Below are 21,547 nucleotides of genomic sequence, written 5' to 3'. Positions count from 1 at the left end.
CACTCCTAATCCAGCAGCCCCTATATAAGGACTGCCCCCACATATAACTTACTCTTTCTTTCTGCTCATAGCAGCATACAGATAAGTGCTTGTTTTATTACTGTTATATTCTAGTACGCTGATTTATACTTAAAGTATATCTTCTTCTGTAGCATTCTACCCTATTCTTCATACCGGTTATTCCGGTTTCTTTTCGTTTACACTCCGCTGTTTTCTTTTTCTTCCCCCCCCCCCCCTTCTTGGACGGTCGCCATTTTACCTGGCGCCGCCATTGCTGCGCCTTCCTTCATCACTTCTTGGTTCGCGCGCGCGGGCGAAAAGGGGGCGGGTCCTGCGGTGCGGGCCGTTCCACTCTCCTCACGGCCGTTGCCTGGAGAAGGGGCGTGCCTGATTCTCGTCACCAGAGGGCACTCCTGCGCCCTCCAATCGGAGCCCTGAGAGACCTAGTCTCGTGAGACTTCGTCCCTGAGGGCTAAGGCTCTTGATCTCTCCTCACAGCAGCGCCAGTACAGCGCTAGCGGTGTGGAGGACGGAGCCTGTAGCATACGGTCTGTGCAAAAATCTCTGTTTTTTCCCTGAAACAGAATTTATTCTGTTTCCTAGCATACTATTCTATTACCCTGATATCTATATCATGGCTGAGGAGCCCACATCTGTTCCCCCTAGTGGGGATAGTTTCCCTATGGAATCTGCACAGTTTATGACTGCAGGCCAGATCCAGGACCTAATTAATAAGTCAGTGCAAGCAGCCCTAGCTTCTGCTATTATTCCTTCTGGGTCTCAGGCCTCTCACCTCATGATATCAGCCCCACCACCTCAGGGTGGCGAACCGCCGAACAAAAAAGGCAAAGTTTCCCAGAAAAGGAAGCATGTTCTGGCGGTATCCGACTCCCCGACAGGGGAAGACAATAATATGTTTCAGGCAGCTCCTACCCCGACCTGCCAACCCCAACATCCCTCAGGCTCAAATCGACCCCTGGGCCTCGGGGAGTTAAAAGAGAAGAGGCAGAGGTCCGCTCGACGGTCCAAACCTAACTCATTTGTTGATTCCTCGGATGAGGATTCATCCGCTCATTCATCCGATGAAGCTGACGGTGATGAGTCTGTGAATATAGATGAGGATGTTGGGGACACTGCGTTTAACACAGACGCAATCCCTGCTACGCAGGACGAAATCATCCTAGACGCACTAGGTGAACCGTTCTTTCACCCTGCCGCAATCTCCCACCCGCGGTCGGGTGACTGGACCCCACTCCCTCACGTATCACAATACATGGAATTTTGGGCACGTAAGTCTTTGGACAGAACGAGCCGCAATAAATTAAGGGCAGAGTGTCCCAGGCCCTTTATACCACATAAGGTAGTCAGTACACCGGAAGTGGACCCGATCCTTTCTAAGTATCTCCTGAAGTCGGGCAAGTCCCCTAAAAAGGGAATTGAACGCTCCTTTCGGACAATACAAGAACGCGTTCTAGACTTGATTGGTCCCCTCACAAAGATTTTAAACCTCTCTGAGCAGGCGGCCGCGACGGATCAACCTGTTGATCTGCGTCAACTCCGCGGTTGGGCCCAGAGGGCTATTTGCCTGGCGGGCAGTGCTAACACTACCTGTTCGATTGAGAGGAGGCGCTCAATCCTTATACGCCTCGACCCACAATTATCTCATTTAGCCGAGACCGAGCCTGGTCCGTCGGCGGAGGGGATGCTGTTTGGCGACAGCCTAATAAGGGACATAAACAAATTTGTCGGGCTGTTCACTAGCTTAGATAAAGCCCAGACGTCCCTTAAGAAAGCAGGGACCAATAAAATTTTTGCCAGGGCCGGCAGAGGTAAAGGCCGATCTGCCGGCCGTACTTCAACCTACAGGCCACAGAACAGACATTCTGTTCAATTCCAATATCAACAAGCTCCTCCCTCCTACACCATGCCGGTGGCTCAACCAGCACCGTTTTTCCCACCCCGTGGCAGACCCTGGCGCGGACGCGGTGGACGTGGATACCCCAGATCCAGACCCCATACCGGTGAGTACTCTCTATATTCCACAGTCTCCTGTTCCAATGGGGGGACGTCTGAAATTTTTTACCCACGCCTGGTCTGCGATTACGGCAGACGCGTGGATCCTGTCTACAATAACAGGGTTCGTCATAGAATTTCAATCCTTGCCGATCATGGGCATGATTCCAACCCCTATCAGGTTTTCAAACCAGAATGTCGTTCTCATCGACAACGAGATAAGAGATCTCAGGGCCAAACACGCCATTCGGGAGGTGGACTGGTCCTCCCCAGGTTTTATGAGCAATCTCTTCTTAGTGAAGAAAAAAGGGGGCGGTTACCGGCCAGTGATCAACCTTCGAGATCTCAACCAACATGTCACCTATCGACATTTCAAAATGGAAGGAATTCATTTCCTCCGGGATCTCCTACAGCCAGGAGATTGGCTTGTGAAAGTGGATTTGAAGGACGCCTATCTCACCGTCCCTATCCATCCCGAATCCCAACCTTTTCTCCGTTTTCTCTGGAAAAACCGTATGTGGCAGTTTACTTGCCTTCCGTTCGGCCTTTCGTCCGCCCCATGGTGTTTCACCAAACTCATGAAACCAGTGGTGGCGTCGTTGAGGAGCAGAGGGGTACGTCTGATCATTTATCTGGACGACCTCCTTATCATGGCCCGTTCCAAAACACTGGCCGCTCTTCACATGGAGTGGACGTTGTCGCTTTTGCAAGACCTGGGATTTATAGTCAACCGAGACAAGTCGGTTCTGATCCCGGCCCAGGAGATGGAATTTCTGGGTTTTTTGGTGGACACCAATCAAGCCGTCCTCCGCCTTCCCAAATCGAAACTAGCCCTGATCCGCAAAGAAAACAGGGCGGTCCTGCACAAAGGTTTCTTATCCTTGCGAGTCCTGGCGCGCCTAGTGGGTCTCTTGGCAGCCTCCATCCAGGCTATTTTTCCAGCCCCATTACACTACAGAGCCCTGCAGAGACTCAAGATCATGCACCTGCGACAAGGTCTCAGATATGCGGACGAAGTACCTCTCTGTCAGGCGGCCACCGAAGAGTTGCACTGGTGGCTGCGTCATGCCGTCGAGTGGAACGGCAGAACCATTTTCAACTCCAGTCCAGACATCATCATAGAGTCGGACGCGAGTCGTCGGGGCTGGGGAGCTCGTTGTGGCACAGATTCCACAGGAGGGACGTGGTCAGTCACCGAAGCTTCCTTACATATCAATGCCTTGGAGCTTCTAGCGGCATTCTTTGCCGTCAGGAGTTTTCTACCTCATACGAACAATTGCTGTGTATTATTACGCATGGACAATGTGGCGGCGGTTCAGTACATCAACCGCCTAGGGGGCACCAAATCCAGAATCCTTGCGGATCTCGCGAAGGAATTTTGGCATTTCTGCCTAGCCCGCCACATTCTTCCGATAGCGGAATATATTCCGGGGGTTTCCAATTCGGTAGCCGATTGGAATTCCCGCTACCTCCTAGACTCCAGCGATTGGCGGTTGGATCGTTCCATTTTCCTTCAACTGAGGCAGCTTTGGGGTCCGTTACATGTGGACCTCTTCGCTTCTCGCCTCAATCACCAGCTACCACAATTTTTCAGCTGGAGGCCGGATCCGGAAGCGTCTGCGGTGGACGCTCTTCGCCAAATTTGGCCGGAGGGAATACATTATGCATTCCCCCCATTCCAGATGATCTCCCGGGTTCTCCTACATACTGCGAACCTGAGGGCGACAGTTGTCCTGATCCCCCCCTGGTGGCCGACGCAACCATGGTTCCCTCTCCTCCTGGGGATGGCCGTGGATTACCCCAGGCTGCTGCCACACTTCCCGCAGCTCCTCACCAATCCATCCAAGGGGCTCCACCCGATGGTAGTGGAGGGTCACCTACCTCTCCTGGCGTGGTTGGTTTCGGGGTCCCAGACGAGGATAGCGACCTTTCAAGATCGGCTAGGGATCTCCTCGCCTTGGCCTGGGCCCCTGGGACTAGATCGGCATATCGATCAGCCTGGAGACTCTGGGTTTGTTGGTGTGATCGACGGCAGGTTGATCCCGTATGTGCGCCTGTATCTATAGTGGTGAACTACTTGGCAGATTCTTTCGAGTCTGGCAAATCCTTTAGTTCCATCAATGTATACCGATCAGCTATTTCCGCTTATCATTGCCCAGTGGACTCTTTGCCGGTCGGCAAACATCCGCTAGTCTGTAGACTTTTGCGCGGCATTAAATTTAAACGCCCTCCACGGCCTAGGTACCAGGCGACCTGGGATGTCTCCAGGTTGCTTACCATGTTTACTTCGTGGGAAGACAATAACGCCCTTCCCTTGAAACTGCTCTCGTATAAATTGACTGTCCTTTTATGCTTGGTTTCCATCAAGCGTGTCTCGGACGTGAGGGCTTTGGACATCTCTCGGCGGCAATTCTCGCCTCAGGGGGTCAAGTTCTCGGTGGTCCGTAGGACAAAGACGGGTATCCAATCGTTTTTTTTTTACCCGTTTTTCCCTGCACATCCACAGATATGCGTTGTCCGTTGCCTGCAGGCATACGAATCGCGTACGGCCGATTTGCGCTCTAGGGATTTCTCCCAGCTTCTGGTTTCTTATGTTAAACCACACTTCCCGGTTACTTCCGCTACTCTAGCGCGCTGGGTGCGGTCGGCCATGGAATTGGCGGGCATTGACGTATCCCTGTTTGGTGCTCATTCATCCAGGGGTGCTATGGCTACTAAGGTGGTCACCTCGGGGGGTTCCCTATCTGATTTACTAATGGCAGCCGATTGGTCTTCCGAGACCACTTTTCGCCATTTCTATTTCAGACCAGAGGAACATGTCTCCATGTCTGTATTAGGATAATTGTAGTTTAGATTGTTGCATGTTAACTTGCTAGATTGTCAGCTTTGAACTTGCATAAGATATGAGCCTCCTGTCTGATATATAAATAGAGATTTTCCTAGCTTGTGACGGAAAATATAAGTTATATGAAGACAGGAGGCGAGTATCTTCCCTCCCTGCCCACCCTATTACGTGTCTTTTGTTCTGTTCTCAGGTTACTGAACGAAGGTGTCGGTTGGCGGTTGACATGTTCGAACTAAGGTTCGGTTTTCTGATCCCTGTTGGGTCGTCATCTGTTCCCAGAGATTGGAGTTCTTCAGCTCCCGTTGGAGCGAAGTGGCGTCCTGTGAGCCGGAGGGTCGGTCGGAAGAGGACTCCGCCTCCTGTGCGCCAGTCGGTTCTAGTGGCCAATCGCTGTTGGTGTCCGGGGTCCGGTTGACCTGTTGGTCGAAGATATTTTTCTTTTCTAGGATCCTCGTTACGACGTGGTTGGAGTTGGCGCGGTGGCTCTCCGATTCCCAAGACATCGGGCCGGCTGGCTGCTGTGTCGGAAGGTCGAGATGCTATCCGGGGGACATCCTTAGTTCCGGTGCGGCGGTGTTGTCGCATTAAGAAAGAGGAAGTTATATGTGGGGGCAGTCCTTATATAGGGGCTGCTGGATTAGGAGTGGCTATTGTGCCCCAAGGACTGCTGGGATATGTAGTTTTTTAAAGTTTTCTGTTCATTTAATTGAATAATGAATATTCTGCTATGGGCATTAATAAAGAAAGATTAATGCATAAGATACTCGCCTCCTGTCTTCATATAACTTATATTTTCCGTCACAAGCTAGGAAAATCTCTATTTATATCCTGTATTATACTCCAGAGCTGTACTCACTATTCTGCTGGTGAGGTCACTGTGTACATATATTACTTATCCTGTACTGATCCTGAGTTATATCCTGTAGATCTTTTATTAAAAAATATAAAACATTACAAAAAGAACAAACATCACCATAACAATAATACAAACAACATACACCTGTATAATATATACAAAAATGAGTCCATATTAGTCCAAAAATGTCCAACCAAGTATCTTCTGGTCCAGCCTCATTCTCACCAAACACACCGCTATAATAACAACAACTACTAAACACTCTACAATAATAATAATACTTACAGTAATAATAATAACAGTAATAATAATAACAACAATAATAACTAAAAAACTGGTCCGGTTGCATTTCCCCACCCAAAATAATAAATATGTCAAACCACCAACAAACACCGCAAACAGAAAAACAGAATATACAATGTATTTTTTATTTTATTTTTTATTTTTTTTTTGGCCCTGAGCTGGTCCCGCATCCCATGCCCCCAGTACATGATAACAGACGTCCATGAACCAGTCCAGGATTTATTTATTTTTTTTATAAAAAGTCCCACACAGAAACCCCCCTCCCCCCATCTACCCACCACCCAACCTAACACTGAACCCCAACACAACACAACCCCTAGAAAAAAAACACAATATATATATATATATATATATATATATATATATATATATATATATACATATATACATAAATGTACAAACAAAACAAATATATACAAAATAATGCAAACTATACAAACCAAACAACAAACAACAATAAGGCTTTTCAATCACACAAACCCCTAAAGCTCAAGTTCAGTGCCTGCAAGCCCTATATCACCATATATCTACAGCACAAAACAAAAAGACTAATGTGCCAGCATCAGCCCACCACCAGGGGGAGACAACAGGCTAAGGCACTTTAAAGGCAGAGCCCCTCCACAGACGAGAGGCCCTGCCAGCACCCAGCCTCTCGTACTCCAGAGAACGCACCTTCACCAGGTCACCAAGAATGCTCCTAACCACCTCACCCACAGGGAGGATTTTACGCTGCGTCGACACTAAACACCGTGCGTTCCACGTGTAATACCTGACCACTGAGCTGACTAGGAATAAAGTGCACCGGTCCCAGCCTCCAAGGTTTCTGAATGCCCCATAGGCCCATTCCGCATAGGAGAGACTGGCCAGCCGAGGCCAACCAATGGAAGCGCCCACCCTGTTGTAAACCTCTGTGTTAAAGGGACAATGAAGCAGAAAATGCTCCATGCTTTCCAGCATGCCTCCACACTCTTCGCGGGGACATCCCCGGTCCTCAGAGCTCCTGCACTTCAGATTGTCCCTCACACACAGTTTCCCATGGAAGCAGCGCCAAGTCAAGTCCCAAAACTTCAAGGGGATCCTGATAGAATTCAAAAGCTCTAAACCCACCTCCATACACTGCCCAGATATATCAGCAAAGGGAGCAGGAAAGTTTTCATCAGGTTAACCCTTTCCCGGAGGGTCAAAGACCAACCCTTCCACTGATCCACCTTCTGAGCGGCGATCTTAAGCCTGCTTTCCCAGTTTTGTTTGGGGTAATCCCCTTGACCAAATTCGATGCCGAGGACTTTTGCGGATTCCTGGGGCTCTGGAAGGGCGTCCGGGAGATCAAAATCAGGATCTCCCCCTCCCAGCCAGAGACTCTCACACTTATCCTGATTGATCTTGGACCCGGATGCCTCCGAGTAGCGGTCCACCTCTGACATCACCCATTGGCCTTCCTCTTGTGAGGAGACAAACACGGTGACATCATCAGCATACGCTACCGCCCTCAGAGCCAAATCCGGCACCACCAGGTCCATTCTCATCCCCGTCAACGGTCCACAATCAATTCTTCTAAGGAAAGGATCGATTGCAAACACGTACAGCAAAGGGCTCAAAGGACAACCCTGACGGACACCAGACCCAACCTCAAAAGAGCAGCCAATCCAACCATTCACAAGCGGGAAACTCTCTGCCCCTACATACAAGGTCTTAAGCCAATCAACAAACCCCCCTGGCAGACCATATCTCAGAAGGACAGACCAGAGGTACTCATGGTTAACCCGATCAAACGCTTTTGCCTGATCCAAGGACATCAAGTACCCCTTCCAGTGGCCAGCCCTACCCTGCTCCACAGCCTCCCGGACACTGAGTACAGCACTAAATGTACTGCGGCCCGGAACAGAGCAATGCTGAGCCCCCGAAAGGAGCCGGGGTGCAAACTCCACCAACCGGTTAAACAGCACTTTTGCCAGAATCTTTCTGTCCGCATTGAGAAGTGCTATGGGACGCCAATTCTCAATGTGGGACGGGTCTTTACCCTTTGACAGGATGATCAGCGCTGACCTCCTCATTGACTTTGGCAGAGTGCCCGAGGATAGACACTCATTAAAAACCGCGGTCAAGAGGGGAACCAAAGTGTCCTTAAAGGTCTTATAGAACTTAGATGTTAAGCCATCCGGACCGGGTGACTTCTTGAGGGCAAGCCCATCAATAGCCATCCTGACTTCCTCTTACCGGATCATCTCTGTCAAAACGTCAAGAGAGGGGTCTACTCCTGGTTCAGGGACGGTTTCAGCCAAGAAAGCTGATACCTTATCTCGATCTAGATCCTTCCTTCCCAAGAGGTGCGAGTAGAAGGATCTAACGACCTCCAGGATCCCTGATCTGGACCTTTTCAAGGATCCCGTACTATCAATCAGTCCTGAGACTACTTTACTATTCACTGACATCTTGCAGTTTCTGTAAGGGTCGGGCGAGCGGTACTTCCCGTAATCCCTCTCAAAAACCAAAGATGCGTGCCTATCGTACTGGCACTTCATCAGCAAGGACTTCACTCTGGAGATATCATCACGACTACCTCCAGTCGAGACAAGGTGCTCAAGTTTCTTCCTCAGGCCCTGGTACAAGCGGTACCTGTTTAGGCTTCTGAGGCCCGAGAGCTGGCGGAAGAATCTCGCAACCCTTTCCTTGAAGATCTCCCACCACTCTGACTTACTGCTACAAAGGCCCAGCAATGGTACCTGGCTCTGAAGAAAATCCTCAAAGGACTGTCTTATCTCCGCTTCTTCCAAGAGAGACGAATTCAACTTCCAATAGCCTCTGCCCATCCGGGGGGTCTCTGTGACATTCAGAGAAAACAAAATTAAACAGTGATCGGAGAACTCCACCTCAACAACAGACACTGCTGAAGAGACGGCTTCCTCCTTTAAATAAAACCTGTCTATCCTAGACCTACAACTACCCCTATGATAGGTGAATCCCGCGTGGCCTGGGGTGTGCCGGATGTGGACATCCACCAGGCGAGCCTCACTCGCTATGCTATTAAGGGCGACGCTATCATAAGTCAGCTTGTCTCTGGCACCTCCCCTGTCTTGGGGCCTCCTGACAGCATTAAAGTCCCCTCCAAAGACCACCTGCCGACTTGTAAAAAGATAGGGCTTGATCCTCATAAAGAGACACTTCCGGTCCCACTTAGACTGTGGGCCGTAGATGTTAATAAGGCGAAGTTCTTGTCCCCTCATGAGGACATCTAAGATCAGGCACCTCCCCATTTCTAACTCGATAACCCGTCGGCATTCTACCGCTGCGGTAAAAAGGACCGCCACTCCGCTATACGGCTCGGCCCCAAGAGACCAGTAGGAGGGCCCATTCCTCCACTCTCTTTTAGCCTTGTAGATAGATGACATATCTGTTAGCCTGGTCTCCTGCAAAAATAAAATATCAGCATTAATATGGGCAAAAAAATCATAGGCAGCAAAACGAGCTGTATCTGACTTAATGCTGGCGACATTAATGGACGCCAGCGTCAACGGAGAGGGTGCCGCCATCGAGGGTGATTGAGTTAAACAGCTTTCTTTTTCCCACTCCCCTTCTCACCCTCCACATCAGAAGAACTCTTCACCCTTTTTAGAGAAATAGAAGTGTCCATCTCACCAGTCGTCGTTTTACTTTCCTCATCTCCGGATTCTAGGCCAGTCCCTTCCCCTGAGGACATAACCTCCCCAGGGGAAGAGGACTCGGCGCCCCCTGGAAGCCCCTCTGCCACCTCCCCCTCATCCTCCCCTTCCGAAGAAGAGGAGATGTCCCTGAGGGGTCGGAATCGATTGGAAAGGCCAACCAGAGGGGAGTCAGTTTTGCCTTCCTTTGGCACCTGGACCAGGGTGGGAGAAGATCTCAAATCTCCCTTTTTTCTACTTGTACCCCGCTTTCGTGTCTCCTTCTGCCATCCCCCATCATCCTCCTCCACGCTATCTGAGGAGATGGCACCTTCCTCATTCTGGATCCTCCTGACCTTCTCATTCAACTCGCCATCCCTCGGGGTCTCAGCAGCAAGGTTGGCCTCTGGGACAGAATGAGAGGTCGTCCCGGTGGGGACAAGACCGCATTAGCGAAAGAACGAGGACAACGACTGAATGGGTGACCTAAGTCACCACACAGGTGACACCTAATCTCTGCACAAGATGCGGCAAGATGGCCTACACCCCCACACAAGGCACATTTCTGCACCGTACAGTTTGCACTGAAGTGTGTGGGGTCACCACATCTGTGACAGAGCTTCGGCTGACCCCGGTAGAAAATCTGGATACGATCCCTACCGAGAAAGGCAGAGGATGGAATATGGGTAACTGTATTTTCTGAACGCTTAAGTTTTACCAAAAACGTCCAGGCTCCTGACCAGATGCCAAACTCGTCCCTGTTCTTCTGCGGGACCCCCATTACCTCGCCATACCGTCCTAACCAGGTGATGATGTCAACACAAGAGAGTGATTCGTTACGGGTCAAAACGGTCACTTTTTTTATTTCGTTTTGACGAGACAATGCCTGTACGGCAAAGTCTCGCCAGCCGGGCTCATTCTTTACCAATTCATAATTCGACCAGAAAAGCTCAAGCCCCTCTGGCCGAACAAAACTGATATCGAATTCAGGAGTACCGTAGGGATGTATCAAGGCGAAGATATCGACTGCCTTGAAGCCCATCCTTAGCAAGAGCTCAACCACTTTGGTCCTTGAAGGACACATATCTTCGCCCTGCCACTGAAGACGAACCACATTCCTACGGTTACTACCTGCCCCGGCTGTTGGGAGGGACCACACAGTATCGCCCCCTCTTTCCTCTCGGAAGGCAGAGAGACCGTGTCTCTCTATCCAGAAAGACAGATCAACTGCTCTACCCTCTACATTAATCGACCTTTCCCCCTTTTTCAGAGCCTCCAGGAGACGTCGCTGCAATAAACCGTCCCTAGAGTCAGGAGACAAGGAAAATATTCTACTTCCCCCAGCAGTGACATTGGCATAACTCCTATGATCTGTCACCACTGGGGGGGCAACCGGACCAGACCCTACACCTACACCACTGCCAATGACAACATCCCCACCACCCCCAATAACAACATTAGCACTTCCCCCAACAACATTGTTTCCAATAGCCTCATCTGTAGTCCCATCACCACCACCCCCAATTACAGCAACAGCAAAATCACCTTCTCCAATAACATTAACCTCCATCCGCTCCCCAGTCATACAACCCGCACCCCCATTTACCTTCTCATTCACTCTAGCTGGACCAGAAATAGCAAATCCGGGAAACGAGGATGATGATGATGTTTTTCCCTGTTTTGCCTCAGCATCACGGGGCACTGGGGCTGGGACAACCTCCGCTGGCCCTTTAAGGGACCGGGCAGCATGCTTGCCCGGTCTAGAGGAGGCCCCAGCCCTGTTCTTATTAGTGCCCTCCGCCTCATCAGCATCATCTCCAGTCTTCTCATGGCGCCGCTGATCAATGGGATCAGCGGCACCAATGCAAAATAAATGTTTTTCTTTACTTTTAGGAGTGTCTGTTATGCCCTTTGTTACCTCCGGCACTGAGTCACCCCCCTCTCCCACAGGGGAGCGAACTACAGCACCGGAGTCTGCCTCTCTGCCCACTGCTGGGCCGCCCTCATTGTACGGCCTTGCGGCCGATGCCTTCTCTGCTCCATTCCTGCTACTGCAAACAGGCATGGAGCTCTGCGCCCTTTTAGTATCTGTACTCTCCCCGCACCTTTGCACCGAGTCCACCACAGAACACGGGCTGGGCTGGGTAACGGGGCTTGCACAATGAGCTGACCCTGCGGCCGACTCAGGGTTTACAGGGAGGGGGGTGTAGATGTAACTCACCACTTCTTGCTGCTTTGGCTTGGTTTTTTTCTTCTTACCCCCAGGTGCCTCATTTGGGAGCTCATCTCCAAACACCAGATTCTGAGGACACACTGGGGATTCCAGCATGCGGATCTGGGCCATTAGCGCCCCTCCCTGGTAGCTGCTGTCACTGTCCTCTCCTGAGTCGGCAGGTGATACTGCTGGTTGCTGTGCAGGGGGCCCACTGTACGGGGCCTGCTGCTGTTGCCGCAGGCCACCAGGTGGATCTGGCTGTAGTTCTTCCTCCATCTCCTCCGCATCATCCACCTGGCTCTCAGGTTGCAGCCCCATCAACCTTTTATTTTTTTCTTCTTCTGTCACCCTGAAGCGCTCCTCATTTTCCAATTTTTCTTTAAATGGACCACTCTTCTCCAGTAATGCTGCTCTCCTCTCCTCCAAAACTTGCATGTCAGCCATAAGTCTTTTTATCTCTGCCTTGATCTCAGTTTTTTTCCGTTTAGGAGTTACCTTAGCTCTGGCACGGGCACAGCGCAGTTCCTCTCGGAGCCTCCTGATGGCCTTACAGGCGTCTTCATACTCACGGAGGTGACTTTTTACCCGGGAGGTATAGGTGGAAATAGACTCCCGGGTCCTCAGCACTCCCCAGCCTTCCTCACTGAGGTCGGCTTCACCTCCGTGAGCACTCTGCCTTCTTCCGGACGAACCCAGCTTTCCACTGGCAGCACCCAGCTTTCCCAAGGAGGATCCCACCTTGGAGCTTCTCGCCTCTGTGGGGGGAGTTGGAGCAGCATTGCTGCGACTCCTGGTGGAACGCCTCACCCCCAAATCCTCCGATGTTCCGGCCGCTTGCTGGCTCCTACTGCTCCCCTGCGGCCTAGTCCGAGGAGCAGAAGCCTGGGCCTCACCTCCCTCACTCATGCCTGGAAACCCACTCCCTCCCTGGGGAGGAGGAAGCAGGCCCCAGGTGGAACAGATGGTAATTCCCTGGAGCTCAGGAGACACAGCAGACACACAGCACAGCTGAAGCACGACCACACCCGCAACTAATTGGTCAGCACTCCAGAGCTGTACTCACTACTCTGCTGGTGAAGTCACTGTGTACATATATTACTTATCCTGTACTGATCCTGAGTTATATCCTGTATTACACTCCAGAGCTGTACTCACTATTCTGCTGGTGAGGTCACTGTGTACATATATTACTTATCCTGTACTGATCCTGAGTTATATCCTGTATTATACTCCAGAGCTGTACTCACTATTCTGCTGGTGGGATCACTGTGTACCTACATTACATTACTTATCCTGTACTGATCCTGAGTTATATCCTGTATTATACCCCAGAGCTGTACTCACTATTCTGCAGGTGAGGTCACTGTGTACATACATTACATTACTTGTCCTGTACTGATCCTGAGTTATATTCTGTATTATACTCCAGAGCTGCACTCACTATTCTGCTGGTGGAGTCACTGTGTACATACATTACATTACTTATCCTGTACTGATCCCGAGTTATATCCAGTATTATACTCACTATTCTGCTGGTGGAGTCACTGTGTACATACATTACATTACTTATCCTGTACTGATCCCGAGTTATATCCTGTATTATACTCCAGAGCTGTACTCACTATTCTGCTGGTGAGGTCACTGTGTACATATATTACTTATCCTGTACTGATCCCGAGTTATATCCAGTATTATACTCACTATTCTGCTGGTGAGGTCACTGTGTACATATATTACTTATCCTGTACTGATCCCGAGTTATATCCAGTATTATACTCACTATTCTGCTGGTGGAGTCACTGTGTACATACATTACATTACTTATCCTGTACTGATCCCGAGTTATATCCAGTATTACACTCACTATTCTGCTGGTGGAGTCACTGTGTACATTCTATACTTTCTGAAGGCGTTGCAGTGTGCGTGTAGTTTGGTTCCCCACCACCATTATCCATAACTGATCGTACCTGTGACTGACGCACGAAGATCCCGTGGTTCTCCTCACAGGTGAAGTACTTCCTGCCCTGCACGGTGCCGTCATTCTTGCCCTTGGCATCGTCGAGGATGACTCCCACCCACTTCCCAGTGGCGAACAGCGTGGCCCCCACGAAAGCGACAGTACCGCGGTGACCCTTCCCGATCACCTCCACTCGAGAGCCCACCTTCAGGGGCTTACCGGTGGCCTCCACGCTCATCCTGGCCACAGAGCTCGGGGTCTGGGGGAGAAAAATAAATAAAAATAACATCAATGAAGGGTGTACCTGCCGGATCGTGGGGCGACCACCCCAAATATCAAGAACACAACAGTATATAAGAGCAGGGTGATATCCAATATGGCTGCCAGTACAGGTGATACATTGTCCAGATGCTGATCTAATGGTTAGACCAGTGTTTTGGCTGAGTTTGGAACATTTAGTTCCGAACGCTGCGGGGGTCGGCCACGCCCCCTCGTGCTGTCAGGCCACGCCCCTCAATGAAAGTCTATGGGAGGGGGCGTGACAGCTGCCACGCCCCCTCCCATAGACTTGCATTGAGGGGGCAATGTTTGGGTGTTACTCACCGAGCGGCAGGAAGAGGCTCCCCCGCACCCGTCCCTCCTGAATCGGCTCCTGGCTCACTCCTTCCCCCATGAAGCTCCTGTCCTGGGTGCCTCCAGTTGTTTTACCACTACAACTCGCAGCATGCCCTGACAGCCAATAGATGTCAGGGCATGCTGGGAGTTGTAGTGGTGAAACAGCTGGAGGCACCCTGTTAGGAGAACTAAGGGCGGAAGTTGACCCCCCCAGCAGGCATCAGTGACGTGGTGCCTGCTGGGGAAGTCTGCCTAGTAGTGAGCAGACTAAATGCCATTTTAAAAATAGTAAAAAGAAAAAAAATAAAGGCAGGGAGGGTGTTAGTGATAGAAGGGCAAAAGGCAGAGACAGAAAAAAAAAACAAAAAAACATGATGGTGGGAGCTACCCTTTAACAACACCCCTTTATATAATTTCCACATTTATGCTCTAAGTTGTCTGTGGGGTCTATATCAGGCCTTTGTGTGGCCTTTACTTATTACAATCTGATATTAGCTACAATGTAAATAAAAAGTATCAGAATGAAGTCACGGAAATGGATATTAAAAAAAGGGAAGAGGAGATGGGATAGAAGAAAATAAGTATCTGAAGAGTCACAGCAAAACAAAGATATAATAAAAATATAATATAGAGGAGAAAATATTATATACAGGAGGAGGAGGAGACGACATTATACTGTATATAGTAAGAGGTGATGTATATACAGTATATAGTATGAGGTGATGTATATACAGTATGAGGTGATGTATATACAGTATATACAGTATGAGGTGATGTATATACAGTATATACAGTATGAGGTGATGTATATACAGTATATAGTATGAGGTGATGTATATACAGTATGAGGTGATGTATATACAGTATATATAGTATGAGGTGATGTATATACAGTATATATAGTATGAGGTGATGTATATACAGTATATATATAGTATGAGGTGATGTATATACAGTATATAGTATGAGGTGATGTATATACAGTATGAGGTGATGTATATACAGTATATACAGTATGAGGTGATGTATATACAGTATATACAGTATGAGGTGATGTATATACAGTATGAGGTGATGTATATACAGTATATATAGTATAAGGTGATGTATATACAGTATATATATAGTATGAGGTGATGTATATACAGTATATATATAGTATGAGGTGATGTATATACAGTATATATATAGTATGAGGTGATGTATATACAGTATATATAGTATGAGGTGCTGTATATACAGTATATATATATATATATAGTATAAGGTGATGTATATACAGTATATATAGTATGAGGTGATGTATATACAGTATATATAGTATGAGGTGATGTATATACAGCATATATATAGTATGAGGTGATGTATATACAGTATATATAGTATGAGGTGATGTATATACAGTATATATAGTATGAGGTGATTTATATAGTATGAGGTGATGTATATACAGTATATATAGTATGAGGTGATGTATATATAGTATGAGGTGATGTATATACAGTATATACAGTATGAGGTGATGTATATACAGTATGAGGTGATGTATATAGAGTATATATAGTATGAGGTGATGTATATACAGTATGAGGTGATGTATATACAGTATGAGGTGATGTATATACAGTATGAGGTGATGTATATACAGTATGAGGTGATGTATATAGAGTATGTATAGTATGAGGTGATGTATATACAGTATATATAGCATGAGGTGATGTATATACAGCATATATATAGTATGAGGTGATGTATATATAGTATGAGGTGATGTATATACAGTATATATAGTATGAGGTGATGTATATACAGCATATATATAGTATGAGGTGATGTATATACAGTATATATAGTATGAGGTGATGTATATACAGTATATATAGTATGAGGTGATTTATATAGTATGAGGTGATGTATATACAGTATATATAGTATGAGGTGATGTATATATAGTATGAGGTGATGTATATACAGTATATACAGTATGAGGTGATGTATATACAGTATGAGGTGATGTATATAGAGTATGTATAGTATGAGGTGATTTATATACAGTATATTTAGTATGAGGTGATGTATATATAGTATGAGGTGATGTATATACAGTATATACAGTATGAGGTGATGTATATACAGTATGAGGTGATGTATATAGAGTATGTATAGTATGAGGTGATGTATATACAGTATATATAGCATGAGGTGATGTATATACAGCATATATATAGTATGAGGTGATGTATATATAGTATGAGGTGATGTATATACAGTATATATATAGTATGAGGTGATGTATATACAGTATATATAGTATGAGGTGATGTATATACAGTATATATAGTATGAGGTGATGTATATACAGTATATATAGCATGAGGTGATGCATATATATAGTATGAGGTGATGTATATATAGTATGAGGTGATGTATATACAGTATATATAGTATGAGGTGATGTATATACAGTATATATAGTATGAGGTGATGTATATACAGTATATATAGCATGAGGTGATGCATATATATAGTATGAGGTGATGTATATATAGTATGAGGTGATGTATATACAGTATATATAGTATGAGGTGATGTATATACAGTATATATAGTATGAGGTGATGTATATACAGTATATATAGCATGAGGTGATGCATATATATAGTATGAGGTGATGTATATATAGTATGAGGTGATGTATATACAGTATATACAGTATGAGGTGATGTATATACAGTATGAGGTGATGTATATAGAGTATGTATAGTATGAGGTGATGTATATACAGTATATATAGCATGAGGTGATGTATATACAGCATATATATAGTATGAGGTGATGTATATATAGTATGAGGTGATGTATATACAGTATATATATAGTATGAGGTGATGTATATACAGTATATATAGTATGAGGTGATGTATATACAGTATATATAGTATGAGGTGATGTATATACAGTATATATAGCATGAGGTGATGCATATATATAGTATGAGGTGATGTATATATAGTATGAGGTGATGTATATACAGTATATATAGTATGAGGTGATGTATATACAGTATATATAGTATGAGGTGATGTATATACAGTATATATAGCATGAGGTGATGCATATATATAGTATGAGGTGATGTATATATAGTATGAGGTGATGTATATACAGTATATATAGTATGAGGTGATGTATATACAGTATATATAGTATGAGGTGATGTATATACAGTATATATAGCATGAGGTGATGTATATACAGTATATATAGCATGAGGTGATGCATATATATAGTATGAGGTGATGTATATATAGTATGAGGTGATGTATATACAGTATATATATAGTATGAGGTGATGTATATACAGTATATATAGTATGAGGTGATGTATATACAGTATGAGGTGATGTATATACAGTATATATAGTATGAGGTGCTGTATATACAGCATATATATAGTATGAGGTGATGTATATACAGTATATACAGTATGAGGTGATGTATATACAGTATATATAGTATGAGGTGATGTATATATAGTATGAGGTGATGAATATACAGTATATATAGTATGAGGTGATGTATATACAGTATATATAGTATGAGGTGATGTATATATAGTATGAGGTGATGTATATACAGTATATATAGTATGAGGTGATGTATATATAGTATGAGGTGATGTATATACAGTATATATAGTATGAGGTGATGTATATAGTATGAGGTGATTTATATACAGTATATAGTATGAGGTGATGTATATAGTATGAGGTGATGTATATACAGTATATAGTATGAGGTGATGTATATACAGTATATATAGTATGAGGTGATGTATATACAGTATATATAGTATGAGGTGATGTATATAGTATGAGGTGATGTATATACAGTATATATAGTATGAGGTGATGTATATATAGTATGAGGTGATGTATATACAGTATATATAGCATGAGGTGATGTATATAGTATGAGGTGATGTATATACAGTATATATAGCATGAGGTGATGTATATACAGTATGAGGTGATGTATATACAGTATATATAGTATGAGGTGATGTATATAGTATGAGGTGATGTATATACAGTATATAGTATGAGGTGATGTATATATAGTATGAGGTGATGTATATACAGTATATATAGTATGAGGTGATGTATATAGTATGAGGTGATGTATATACAGTATGAGGTGATGTATATACAGTATATATAGTATGAGGTGATGTATATAGTATGAGGTGATGTATATACAGTATATATAGTATGAGGTGATGTATATACAGTATGAGGTGATGTATATACAGTATGAGGTGATGTATATACAGTATATATAGTATGAGGTGATGTATATACAGTATATATAGTATGAGGTGATGTATATATAGTATGAGGTGATGTATATATTGTATGAGGTGATGTATATATAGTATGAGGTGATGTATATACAGTATATATAGTATGAGGTGATGTATATACAGTATATATAGTATGAGGTGATGTATATACAGTATATATAGTATGAGGTGATGTATATACAGCATATATATTGTATGAGGTGATGTATATATAGTATGAGGTGATGTATATACAGTATATATTGTATGAGGTGATGTATATACAGTATGAGGTGATGTATATACAGTATATATAGTATGAGGTGATGTATATACAGTATATATATAGTATGATGTGATGTATATACAGTATATATTGTATGAGGTGATGTATATATAGTATGAGGTGATGTATATACAGTATATATAGTATGAGGTGATGTATATACAGTATGAGGTGATGTATATACAGTATATATAGTATGAGGTGATGTATATACAGCATATATATTGTATGAGGTGATGTATATATAGTATGAGGTGATGTATATACAGTATATATTGTATGAGGTGATGTATATACAGTATGAGGTGATGTATATACAGTATATATAGTATGAGGTGATGTATATACAGTATATATAGTATGATGTGATGTATATACAGTATATATTGTATGAGGTGATGTATATATAGTATGAGGTGATGTATATACAGTATATATAGTATGAGGTGATGTATATACAGTATATATAGTATGAGGTGATGTATATACAGTATATATTGTATGAGGTGATGTATATATAGTATGAGGTGATGTATATACAGTATATATAGTATGAGGTGATGTATATATGATGAGGTGATGTATATACAGTATATATAGTATGATGTGATGTATATACAGTATATATTGTATGAGGTGATGTATATATAGTATGAGGTGATGTATATACAGTATATATAGTATGAGGTGATGTATATACAGTATATATAGTATGAGGTGATGTATATACAGTATATATTGTATGAGGTGATGTATATATAGTATGAGGTGATGTATATACAGTATATATAGTATGAGGTGATGTATATATGATGAGGTGATGTATATACAGTATATAGTATGAGGGGACGTATATTCAGCATGTGGTGATGGTATACACAGTATATAGAATACACCCGCTCGGTTCCCCGGTATATCCCCGTACATTAATCGCACCTCTCCGCTGTGTGTCCCCCGGTTTCCCTCCGCTCTCCGCCGTTATCCTCCCCTCAGTTCCGGACACGGGCTGTGGCCCCGCTAACATCAGCCGGTGACAGCAAACAACCAAGCCTCGTTCTCACAACCAATCACAGAAGAGGACACAAGCGCCTCAGGCTGTATCAGCCAATCAGCATAGAGATAGGGGCGCGATTGGTACCTAGCAGCCAATCCGCGGGCGGGAGACGGAGTCTCACACAGAGTGGACCAATTAGCGGGAAGGAGCTCAAACGAGGCTTGAGACCCTGTCAGCGCTAATACGCATGCGCATTACTGTATCCCATATCTGTACCGTGTTATATGATCTAATGTCAATAATGGTTACATGATGATATTCTTTATTACAGTCCTGTATTTACTATTGTAGTATTATGAGTCAGTTTTTGTTATATTATGTAGATTACTCACAAATAATAATCATCATCTTCATATAAGATAGATATAGATATTTCTCACATTCCAATAAAATACCTTGATCTCTGTTTTACTATTTTAAGAGTTTCAGCCAACTCCAAGTTACACTGTGGAAAGAGACTCCGTATGGGCCTCATCTATGCAGTGTGCACCAACTGAAGGTACCCAACAGCCACTTGGGTGAAGATTAGGGTGGGCCGCAGAGGTTTTTGTTGGTGTGTTAGAGCTATATACATATATTTGCCTCATTTTGTGCTCTACTGTGCCTGTTTGTTATTTTATGCACAGTTGATTTCCTTTGTGCAATACAAAGTTAGTTTCAAGTTAGATTTGTGTCAGTTTTATAAATCACAGATTGATGTTCCCACCAGGACCCCACATCCATCGCCTGGATGCTCTTGACAGCACAAGGTGTTGGGCCCACCTGAGTTCTACAGTTAAATTCATTATATGTATATTATAATGTCAGAATATATTTTCATAAATTAATTATATTATAGTTATGTGTGTGTGTGTGTATATATATATATATTTATTTATTTTTCATTTTAATTTTTTTCTCTATGTGACTGTACCTTTAATCGAGAGCGGCGAATCCCATGTGACCTTGTCTGCCAATGAGAACCCCAATAGTCTCCCCTGTATAGTGTGGTACAGGGAAGGAGTTAGTCCAATGTTAGTTCACCCTAGTGTGGCTCCTGAGCAGCAGCTTAGCTCAGGTGTGCTGTGTGTCGTGTGCTCTGAGGAGAGGCCTACTTCAAATCTAACCTCTCAACTGGTCCTCCTGCAAGGATTACTCGCAAGTATCAATCTTCTGTATCTCAAGTCAGTATTAATCTGTTTGGTGTAAGCACCACAAGTCTCAGCAAAGTAACAAAGGGTTACACAGCAAGGCAACAAGGAGTTCATTTACTCCCAGTGTCTGGCCCAGGAGAAGCTGTCTCCAACCTCGGACCGTGTATAGGATAACAGTGCCCTGGCGTCACAAAGTGCTAAGGTATTTCCACCAACACCACCCTGTGTCACCACACAAAGAGCTAACAAGGGTTACGGACCACAGGGATATAAGTGAACACACCCAAACA

The 21,547-nt window shown here is 44.8% G+C and overlaps 1 protein-coding gene across 8 annotated transcripts in view; it reads right to left on the bottom strand.

Moving 5' to 3' along the window:
* The window catches only part of DCTN1 (dynactin subunit 1), a 246,862-nt gene that overhangs the window by 190,192 nt on the left and 35,123 nt on the right, over positions 1 to 21,547 (bottom strand). For 6 of the 8 annotated variants that reach the window (XR_008848719.1, XM_056545495.1, XM_056545713.1 and 3 more), the window contains exons 1-2: positions 19,996 to 20,016; positions 13,838 to 14,086 (exon numbers count right to left, since the gene is read on the bottom strand). Coding sequence is in view for 7 of the 8 variants with exons in the window: in XM_056545495.1 (XP_056401470.1) it covers positions 13,838 to 14,065 (228 nt within the window). In the remaining variant the exon portion in view is untranslated. Of the gene's footprint in view, positions 1 to 13,837; positions 14,087 to 19,995; positions 20,134 to 21,547 lie in introns of those variants that run through there. The other 2 variants (XM_056546015.1, XM_056545878.1) reach the window with 2 other exon arrangements.

Source organism: Hyla sarda, chromosome 1, assembly GCF_029499605.1.
Source record: "Hyla sarda isolate aHylSar1 chromosome 1, aHylSar1.hap1, whole genome shotgun sequence".
Lineage (NCBI taxonomy): Eukaryota > Metazoa > Chordata > Amphibia > Anura > Hylidae > Hyla > Hyla sarda.
This window is presented reverse-complemented; position numbering and strand designations above follow the sequence as displayed.